Source organism: Oratosquilla oratoria, chromosome 20 (genome assembly GCF_046742065.1).
Source record: "Oratosquilla oratoria isolate Oo_2021 chromosome 20, ASM4674206v1, whole genome shotgun sequence".
In the NCBI taxonomy this organism is placed as follows: Eukaryota; Metazoa; Arthropoda; class Malacostraca; order Stomatopoda; family Squillidae; genus Oratosquilla; species Oratosquilla oratoria.
Genome location: NC_134796.1, coordinates 45,124,632 through 45,135,779, shown reverse-complemented (window position 1 = coordinate 45,135,779; position 11,148 = coordinate 45,124,632). Strand labels below are relative to the sequence as shown.

The following is an 11,148-nucleotide window of genomic DNA, read 5'->3' as shown; positions in this document are numbered from 1 at the left end:
TGCTTAATGGTAAATAGTGAGTTATTTATGGTTGTATGGATTTGTTTAGACTAGTAATGACATTAATTTCTGTGGAACCACTTTCTCAGTTTTCTTCTCCACCCGATCGATCTCGCCAAGTCTCGCCATAAACGAGAGTTTCGAGTAGTGCAAAATAACAGTCTGCGTACAGACATAACACTTTCGTGTTTTTGTGTGTAACCTTCTTATGCTTTAAAGTAAGTATCAATTTCATGTAGAAAATGCATTATTGGACCTTAGGTTGCTATTAAAATGTATATAAATGTGTTAAATTAATAGATAATGACGTCATGAGATAGAAATTGTTAGGTGAGTCATTGGAAAGGATGAAGATGGCCCCGAATGTCAGCTGTTAAAGGATGGTAAATCTGCGCGTATTTCACTTAATCCACGTCGTCATATGTGATCTTAAGTATTAACTTTAGGCGGAAATGAGTGTCACAATAAATTGCCATAGGATGAGTGCTATGATGAGCTTTGGTGCAAGGAAAATGGGTGTGGTATTGCAAGACATGTCATTTCGATCGGTGTTCATAATCGGGAAGCGAGCTTTGTTACATCGGAGAAAAACAAATGTACGGCTTTGAGAAATTGGTATTTCTTTTTACGGGTGAGAGTAAATGTTGTTCGTGCTTGTAATGGTGAGGATACTGGTATGCCTTCGTAAAGTGACTGGCATAAGGTTTTCGAGGTTCCTTGAGTCAGGAGTTGAGGGTCATGGTCGGGAAAAGTACACAAGATTGAGGAGTAAATACGAGTTTGTGAAAAGTGAGACTCGTATTAGTGTACGTAACCAGTCTGCCTTTGAACGAATATCTTTTTTGGCTTGTTTTGCGTGAATGTGAGTGGGTAAACAGGTGTAAGGAAGGTAGTTTCACTGAATGCTTGAGAATGGGTGGATTCAGTACTGTACATATTGGAGTATACAATGAATTGCAAGTGACAATCCATTAAGCAGCATGCAACAAAATCCTGTATTTTATTACTGCATTCATAAATTATAGCTCGGAAATGGATGGTAAATTTACATTCCAATGGTAAAAAATTACTTCCTCATACATTGAAGGGTGAAAACATGGTTGTAAATATAAATTAAATGAATATAAATTGTACTTGTGGTGCTTTTAGTATATATTGTTGTGTGGCATTAACATTGGCATATTTTCTTAATTGCTGGATCAAGCAGTTTCAATGACATTGTCAATAAAAACTGTCTTTTGTATCAGTGGTGGATTACATAATACACTGATTGCCTACCAGTATTGATTAAAAGAGATTTGTGTGAGTCATTCATGATCATAAATTATAATAATGTATTTTAGTATTTGAGTGAATGAATGTACATAAACTCTGAATTAAGGAAAGTTAATAAAATGAGGTTGAAATAAATGAAATGCAGATCAGAAAGGATTGTTTATTGAGGAAGTTTGGAAATTGAATGTGGAAGGTGAAAAGGGTATTCCATTTAACCTTTTACAAAATTTCTTGCCAGCTTAGGCTGTTCCTATGATTTATTAATGAGATCATATGCAGTCTGAACAAGTTTATAACTGAATTTATGGCAGATTGTGTAAATTTGACGAAAAACAGGACTTGGTATTGGTAAACAAAATTGATGTGCACATATTGTTCAGGTGAATGGTTACTATTATTAGCACATAATTGCAGAATTCTTTGGTGTGTAGTGCTTGAGAAAAATATAAGGACGTGGAGTGGTAGGTGACTTCTATCATGTGCTAAATGTTTAGGAATGGTTCAATGGGAACTGGATGTATGTGAGGATATTACTATCATAGACACAGTATAGTGGATAATTGTAAAAATAACTTATGGTTTCACAGACTTGAAAAGATCAAAGGCACTGATCACATAGCACAAGAGCTACAAAGGGTGATGTGCAAATGGGGAAGTAAATAGACAAACAAGATTATGTACTGATGTCTGGATTGAATGAGAGGACAAAGACCAAATTTCCAGAAGGTCTTTCAACCATAAAGTTAAAACAAATTAAAACAAAAGTAAAGCTCAAACCACAAATTACCTTAAATGTTAAGAAATTGACAAACATACTGCTAAAACAGGAAAATGGAGAGGAGGAAGGTAAAAAAGATAATTATCCTGAAAAGGAATTGTCTTCACCTAAACAGCAAGTCATCAAACAAATATTGTATGGATGGATAGAAACACTGGTGAACTAGAGCTCATAACATCAAACGGAGCATTGAATGGACTTAAACAGTGCCACTTCACAGAAAAATTTGTCCAATGGTAGTTTAGACATAAAGGCCCTTGATAGTCCAGACATGAGCTGTCCAGGTAGATCACTGAAACAGGTATGCACAACAACAAGAAAGGGATAATTATCCTGGATGGCAAAGAATGTGGTCTCGAAACAATGAAGACCAGTTGACTGTAGTATCGACCCACAAGGTCCCACAATACCACCAGTATTGTTCTTTGTTCATACCTTTTGCACATGTCATCACCTCAAATCTAGGTCATATTGAAAACAAAATTTGTATATTGATATTAATACATCATATACAAGGCCTCTTCCCCCATATAAAGGGAGTGGTGGAGTGAAAACTTACATCCATCCCACACCCATAAAAAGCTTAGTCATGGACAAAGGACCATACCCCCACTCACACATGCACATACACTTGCTCTTGGGTCAAGGTTGATGCAGCAAGACACAGCCAACAATAATAGCACATCATGCTTGCAAGATTGTTGCCAAGAACATAATTGCATATCTTGGAAAACTGAAGATACAAACATGGGCATCTGTTTCTCCCAAAAATCCAGTTCCACTACTCACTTTGGCAGCTGTAAATTCACCAGACTAGTGTTTCCTCAAATGGCCAGAATCCTCCTAAAAAAGGAAATTAATATGTTAGATCATCAAATATCGGTGAATTAAGGGCCAAAAAGGACTGCTGTCACAGCTAGCTTTCCAACATTACAAATATATATAAACATATACAGTGTATTAGAACAATGAAAAGGCAGTTGACTTACAGCTGGTAATGATTATCACTGAATTCCACTGTCTGGGTGTTTGCAGTTTTGCAGAGGCTGACTGGGACATTGTTCCTCCCAAAAATCTCTTGGAAGAAAGGTTGGAATGTTGGGGCCTATCTGTGTTGTCAGCTTATAGTAATGTGAGAAGGAGAGCAGTTACCAGTTGTTGGCTCCTTGTGTGAAAGGGTTGGGGAAGTAGAGTTGAAGACCTTAGGCCCAGTCTGGAGACTGTTATCCCCCAAAGGGTGGCATCTCCGTATGGAGGTGAGGATGTTTGTAGTGTTTAAAGTTCTCTGGTGTCTGTCCTCAAGGACAACTTGCAAGTACATCTCTCTCTCTCTCTCTCTCTCTCTCTATATATATATATATATATGTAACGTGTGTGTGAGCACACACAGAAACCTAGGTTGTCTTTATCCAACACTTGCCAACCACCACATGTGTGGACATTTGGGCTCAGGATATAAAACACCAGTTCTTGAATTGGGTTTGTCCTGGGCCTAAATGTCAGCACATGTGGTGGTTGGCAATTGTTGGATTAAAGAGACCCAAGTGTATACATGTTCATTAGAGAAAAGTAGTAGCACATTTGTAAAGGACACAGGGAACCCACAGTTGGAATGAAGGATAACATCTTGCCTGAATGGGGCTGCAGTTAGCAGCTGAAATATAGAAGTTAATATTCACCGAAGTTTTTCTTTCACTCCAACTGTGGGTTCCCTGTGATATATATATATACACACACATACACCGCTTTTTCCCCTTACAAGGGAGGTTGCCAAGTCAAAGGCACATGCTTACTCCCCCTCATCTTAGATCCTCATGGATGATGGTTTATTCCTGTATCCCACTCACTGCCTTGGGCCAGAAGCAATGGAGCAACACACAGTACATCCACACCATAATCAGTGACCCCCCTCCCCTCCTAACTCCATCCCTTCATGTAGAACTAGAGAAGACTGGCAGAAATCCCTTTAGTCTGCATCAAAATGTCATTCACACATAAGCATCCCCTGCCCCTCCTTTCTTTGCATAACCGTATCCTCTATATACAATCGCTCTCCACTAGTCCCTGTCTCTTGCCTTCTCCCTTTTTTGCTCAACAGACATTTCCCCCCCCCATCCATCCACCTCATCCTCAGTCATCCCCTCATGTTCACTCTCTTTATCTCGGCCTTCCACCCTTCACCAATGATAGGTTTATATATATGTGTATATATATATATATATATATATATATATATATACACATATATACACATGCATGCATCCATATACACATATACATACATACACACACTTAAAATCTCCCTTCACTCTCATTCTCCCTCCCCACCACCTCTCCCTCCTCTCACTCTCATTCCCCCCTCCCCCACTCCCCTCTCCCTCCCCTCTCCCCTCTCCCCTCTCCCTCCCCTCTCCCCTCTCCCTCACTTGTAAAAACAACACCCAGAGAATGTACAGATTGTCACTTCCATAATTTTGCCTGCTGGTTTGTAAAGTAATGATTTTTGTCAGTGAAGGCCTTCCATTGTAAAAGGTCAGTATTAAATGGTTGTTCTAGATACAGTAATGATGATACAGTACAGTGATAATAAACAGGTGTGTAACTAATACCTATTGCCTCAGGTTTCTATTACAAGAGTTGTCTGCACATGTGTATACTGTATAGTAGTCTGATGAGCACATGGAAGTTCACTGAAGTCTGGGAATTTAAAAATGGGAAGTAGTATTTGCCATTCAGAATAGTCAGGATTGTCATTATATACCATTAGTTGCCAATATCTTTGTTGATGGAGGTCGTGATGTTGATGTTGGTTCAAGTTGGTAACAATTTCCAAACTCAGCATTGACTGCTGCAAAGATGTTGATGACAAACATGATTTTCTCTCTCACACTCTCTCCAGATGAAAGTAAATTAGCACTCACAAGGTCACTTGCCTGACAATTTTTTGTCATAATCTCTCCTTTTCCTTTGGATATGCTTAGGCTCAAATGGGTATATTCTATACCCTGTTAATACCAAAAGCTTGCCATGCTTCAGTTATTTCACAGAGTAAATACTAACATTAATCAACATCAAATTGGTTTTATAATTACATGGGATGTGTGGCTACAGGTCACTGAAATGACTTGACTGAGGAACATTTCTTGTGTACAGCACACCATACTATTCTACATCATCCATAAATTGATAGGAATGAGGATGACTGGTAGGTTTGGTAGACATGTGGGTTTATGCATCTCTTTGGCACTCTTAATTACACAAACCTTGTCAACACAATTCTACTAACCTAACCTAACCTAACCTTTCCTAGAAATCATATTGCCCTGCTGTATTTATGTGGGCATTAGTAAAGAAAATACATCTACAGGTCTTCTTAAACACAGTAGTGCAACTTGTCATGCATACATACTGTAGGATCGGGCCATCACTGGGGGGGGTAAATGGGCCATATAAAAGTTATTCACTTTTTTAATTGAAATTGGTTTTAAAATATTTCACTTTTACCCTGAATAAATACCTCACCTCCATTTTACCAGAATTTTATATACCAGTTGTAACATAATTTTTACATACATGAATAATTTTATATGGCCCATTTACTCCAGTGATGGCCCGATTACCCTATCCTACGGTAATATGTGAAATGGGGTGGCCAAATCGAAGAATACCGAGTGAGAAAAATATGAAGGTGTTGGGGCTAGTCCCCCTGCTGCTTTCATTTGCCTTTGACATTACAATGTAGCCAATTACCTGGAAGCTGCATGGTTTCTCTTCAGAGAACCCATAAGTACCAATGAAATTGCAATCTGTGTTTTATGTGTGGTCTTTTGAATGTTTGTGAGTACATTTACAAATTGTACTGTGTGTACATGTGGGTGTGTAACACTTTGGTCTGTATGATTGTAAATAGTAATTAGAATGTACAGAAAATTATGTTTAGACTTTATAGCATATTGATTAGTGTCTTCACGTCAGTATATTAATTTTGTCTTACCTTTCCTGAAGGCCTTCCAAAGTAGAGGACATTGGTGCCAGTGTAAGTGGACTGGGAATTATTTAGATATTTAAGTGTATTATGCATTTCCAGTCTGTGGGTGCATGGAGGAGAAAAATATTGATAGTTTGTATGTTTTCAATGTGGATGTGGTTCCCTTGCCATTTAGATGGTTATTTCCTATATTTTGTTTTTCAGAGTTCTTGCAAAATTGGTATACAAGGTAAACATAGGTAGCATGCATTATATGATCCTTTTTTCACGGTGAATTAATTCTCTACAGCACTGCTGATTTTGTTTCTAATGCATTCAAATGAAATTGGCTTTTTTGTATGGCTTAAGTTGGCTTTCAGGATCTCAGTTGAGCATATGTTTTTGTTTTGAATAGCCAACTGTAATTAAACAACTTCACATTCATTGATGCTTTCTAAATGCTACTGCAGTTAGGTTAAGTTTACAAAATCTTGGACTTGTTCTTTTATTGTAATTTTTGGCATATATTGAATATGCAAAAATGGCATAGATTAAATATGCAAAAAAGCTGGGAGAGGTCATGTTTGAAATCTTCATTTAGGCAAGTTAGACTAATTGCAAAAGAATCAAAATTAACTTTTAATTCCTTTGTTTTATCATGCTTAGGACTTTGAAGCTTGGATTTCCTAGTTTCCATTCCTTTCAAATTCCATATGTACTTGTTAAAGCAGCATACAGGATGTAACACTGCCTAGTTTTTATCTTTTATCAGTATATCATGTCATGTTGAAAGTTGTAGAGAATTATGATGTATGTGGAGGTTGAAAACTATATAGCAGTTAATGAAGGTGATTGTATTTAAAGCCTAAAGCTTGCATGATGAAACATCACACATTTATTACTCAAATTAATTCATTAGGGTGAGTTTTGCCAGTTTTTACAAAATTAGGTACAACATTTCAATGTAAGGATGCCTACTCCAGAAATAGTAATTGCTTAATATGTATGACCACTTAAGTGAAATGTCTTTTCCCATTTCATAGCTCCTTTTGGATGGGTTTAGTAGTATCACTGTTTAAAGCAAAAATGGAAGTAGTTTTGGCTTGCTATCTTAATATTTAAGGACATAGTTGCATAATGAATTAAATTCATTGCCCTGGGTTCTACTGTATATTTTTTCACAATTGTAGGGAAATTTGATTGGCACTGGTCCTTGGGCTCTCCCATAGATCTCTTTGGGAAGAAATTTTAGATTGTGGTAATAGTGTGGTGCTTTTATAAGCTGAAAGTAGTAGGAAAAGGGGAACAGCCTACCAAATGTGAAAAGATGGAAGACACAGTTGAAGTTGATAGAGATCTTGAACCCATTTTAGGAACAGTGTGTCTGCCCTTTGGGGCTGCTCCTCCAGGTTTTGGTGATGGGGTTGATGGGTTTTGAAAATGGGTAACATTGAGATTCTTTCTGATATCCATCTTGCAGGAACTCCTCAGCAGGTATCTGTCATGGAGTCCATTAGTAGAATGTAGAAGCTTTTGTCATTTTTATTTTAAATGTATTCGATGTTAGGATTTGCCCCTCTCATAACATAGGAAATTCTTCTACTTATGATTTTTTTTTTTTTTTTTGTCTTAAACTGTTGTTTCCTGTAATTGGAGACTAATTTCTGCCCAAAGAAAGTCATAGTCGTAACTTCTACTGCCCCTTCCCCTTTCTGACACCCTCCTAAAATATCTATCAGTACCAGTGTCTCAGCAATGAATATAAATAAAAGAAAAAGTAGCAATTTTATAAAAATTAGCCAGACAATTTCATGCAACATTTGGACACACTTTTGGTGCACAGTCCTGTTGAATGGTAGTTAAAACAAGTAGAAAAGAGAAAAAAGTAATGCCCATATTGTGATGTTTGTATAATATGTGGATGTTCATTAAGCCCATGTAGCTTATTTCTATCAAAAGAAAATGGTTAAAAATCAATATTGTATAAATTCTCTTCTTAGGCTTGAATTGCCTGCTATTATCAGATTATTGATATGCCACTGTGCTTAATATTTTCAAATCATGTAATCAGTTAACAGCAGCAGAGATATGGTCTGGAATATCAGCAGTTTTGAAGTTCATATTTGTGTTCTACGAGTTTTGTTTCATCACAAACTTCACTCTTGCCTACTTGTCCTCTTACATACCTTCTCTTTTCTCTTTTTCACATCTGTCACCCTATTTTTAATTGATTAATTCATCTTGTACCTCCTACACCAGGTGTTCTTATACTGCCTCAATACCCCCAAGAGGTATTAGAATCAATTCTTGAGGGTATTCAAAAAGGCATTCTGGAAAATATTTTGTGTAACAATTGTAGTTTATTACATGTTTGTTTATAACAGTCCTGTTTTCCCTCTCTTTTTTTCCAGTAAATTAAAAGTCTAAAGAATTAGGCTAATATTGGGGGAGGTTCAGATTGACCAATTTGAACTTTGGGGTATTGGGGGCAAAAAACTTAGAGAACCACTGTCCTACATCCATGTACCTTATGACCCTCCTACACCTGTCTAACCAACCTATGCCTCTACTGCTCCTGTTTGCCCCACCTATGCCTCTATTTTGTTATATTTCAAGCTTTTAATAGCACTAAGTAATTCGTGCACTTGCAGTTGTGAAGGTCTGTTTAAGTTGTGAATAACTGGAAGATTTGGTAGACAATCAAGAAGTTCCTCATTATATGGATTTTGATGGTTCAATTTGTGCTTCTATACCTATGCCCATACAACACCCATTCATATTAACTTAATCTTGCCCTTTCTACACCTGTTTAACTTACCCATGGCCCTCCTGCATCCAACTTGAGAACCTACTCCCATGGCCCTCCTACATCCAACTTGAGAACCTACTCCCCCTCCTATGTTTCCTCTACCCTTCCCTTCCCACTACCACATATTGCCTTCAAAAATCCTCCCCTTCCCATTTACTCTTTTTCCTACTACCTCCTCATTTCCATCTTCCTCTTAGTCATTTCATCACCCAAAGCCGTAAACTTTGTTTATCTGTATTGTATCCCCAGCCAGTCCCTTTGGTCATGTACTTGCCACTTGCTTAAGGTGTTGTTGTGTTGTGTTGCTTCACTGTCCTTCCAATGCAGCTTTTGGCACACACACATTGCTACCAGCATATTACAGCCAATTGTACAGTCCTTATGCTTATGAGTGTTCACAAGGTAGAACTGTGTGCATTTTGGGGGGTTGAAGAATAGCATTGCCATAAACAAACACTGAGGAGATTTTGTTTATTTTATTTATTTTTCCATCTAGAGCACAATAAGTAAAGGCTTTTTTAAAAGCTGCAGCACCTGTTTAAATGTGGTTTGGAATTCATGATGGCAAACAGGACAAGTATCTTACTTGAGTTTTTTTTGCTTAACACAAGTATGCCTGATTATTGTAGATGAAAATTATTTTATTATATTTATTTATTTTTAATGTGGTTTGCACTTTATGTTGGACAACAGGACAAGTATCTTAATTGAAAGAATTTTTTTGCTTAACACAAGTATGCTTAATTTTTATAGATGAAAATTTTAAATTTTTGTTTACATTAATTAAATGTGGTTGTCAAGATGGGAAGCAGGATGCAGTAGTATGGATTAGCGACCAGGATGGTTTTGTTTGTATTGGATTTGTAACGTGTTTTTAATTGCAGGTATGGAGGTGTAAGAAGAGTTACTCACAGCTTGATTGTCTCAACGATTAACCACGATCATGAAAATGGTTTTGTCACAGCGCCAACGTGAGGAACTGTGAGTATCAATTTGAATATGCATTTTAGCTTTCCTGTGGTTAGTAGAGGCAGTTTGTGAACAAGGTAATAATTTTTTTTTTAACATAGTTCTTAGACCTCTTTTCCCCCCATCCCTCACACCCAACTCTCTATCTTTTTGTCCATTTCTCTTTTATCTTTTTCTCTCTCCTCTCCCTCCCTCCCTCCCTCTTTCCCCTCCCTCTCTCCCCTTCCTTCCTCCCTCTCTCCCCTTCCTCCCTCCCTCTCTCTTTCCCCTCCCTCCCTCCCTCTCTACCTCTCTCTTTCCCCTCCCTCCCTCCCTCTCTACCTCTCTCTTTCCCCTCCCTCCCTCCCTCTCCCTCTCTCTTTCCCCTCCCTCTCTCTTTCCTCTCTCTCTCTCCCCTCTCTCTCTCTCTCTCCCCTCTCTCTCTCTCTCTCCCCTCTCTCTCTCTCTCTCCCCTCTCTCTCTCTCTCTCCCCTCTCTCTCTCTCTCTCTCTCTCTCTCTCTCTCTCTCTCTCTCTCTCTCTCTCTCTCTCTCTCTCTCTCTCTCTCTCTCTCTCCTCTCTCTCTCTCTCTCTCTCTCTCTCTCTCTCTCTCTCTCTCTCTCTCTCTCTCTCTCTCTCTCTCTCTCTCTCTCTCTCTCTCTCTCTCTCTCTCTCTCTCTCTCTCTCTCTCTCTCTCCCTCCCTCCCTCCCTCTCACTTTCCTCCTTCCTCTCTCTCTTTTCTTTTTTCTCATTCTTTTCTTCTTCCCCCTCCCTCTATCTCTTCTATTGTATTCTGCCCTTTATTAATGCACCTAATGCTCTTGCTGTAAAATCAGTTATCAATTGTATAGAATTAAATTTTGGCCCTGCATGATATCATTAATATTTCATCGGTGAGCCTTTAAATTAAATTAAATTAAGAAAAAGGCTAATGTTGGATTTTACTGTAGGTTAGTTTTGATATGAAATTAAAGGAAATGTTTGGATGTGATTCCTAGGATGAGTATAGTAGGTTTAGTGTATGGAGTGATTAAGTATACCATAGAATATGTACATGTAATCCAGTTTACCTTTGATCTTAACGAGTCCAGTTGCCCTAGACCCATGGTCATTGATTTAGTCCATGTGTCACTTAGTGTTGAGAATTACCTAGCTGTCTAGAGCAAATAACTGTAAGCCTTATATAAGATGCTTTGTATTTTTTGTGTGATGGTTATATCTGGGACATTTAATGTCTTTGCCAAGCTGGTGGCAGTGGCCAGTTTCCTTGGGGCCAGGGGTTTTGTGTAAGAGAAAACCAGCGCAGTTGATTGATCAAATTCCTCACTCTGTAGACTGCAGTGCAGTGCTACATTTCTTTTAAAATCTGAA

At 38.0% G+C, this 11,148-nt stretch overlaps 1 protein-coding gene across 4 annotated transcripts in view; it reads left to right on the top strand.

The window, feature by feature from the left end:
- The first annotated feature begins 92 nt into the window (after positions 1-92).
- Lis-1 (LisH and WD40 domain-containing Lis-1) overlaps positions 93-11,148 on the top strand; it is a 28,733-nt gene continuing 17,677 nt past the window's right edge. The window contains exons 1-3 of one of the 4 annotated variants that reach the window (XM_076203994.1): positions 105-218; positions 6,059-6,089; positions 9,714-9,810. In XM_076203994.1, the coding sequence (XP_076060109.1) occupies positions 9,773-9,810 (38 nt within the window). In that variant the 5' untranslated portion in view covers positions 105-218; positions 6,059-6,089; positions 9,714-9,772. Of the gene's footprint in view, positions 219-364; positions 384-6,058; positions 6,090-6,239; positions 6,271-9,713; positions 9,811-11,148 lie in introns of those variants that run through there. The other 3 variants (XM_076203992.1, XM_076203996.1, XM_076203995.1) reach the window with 3 other exon arrangements.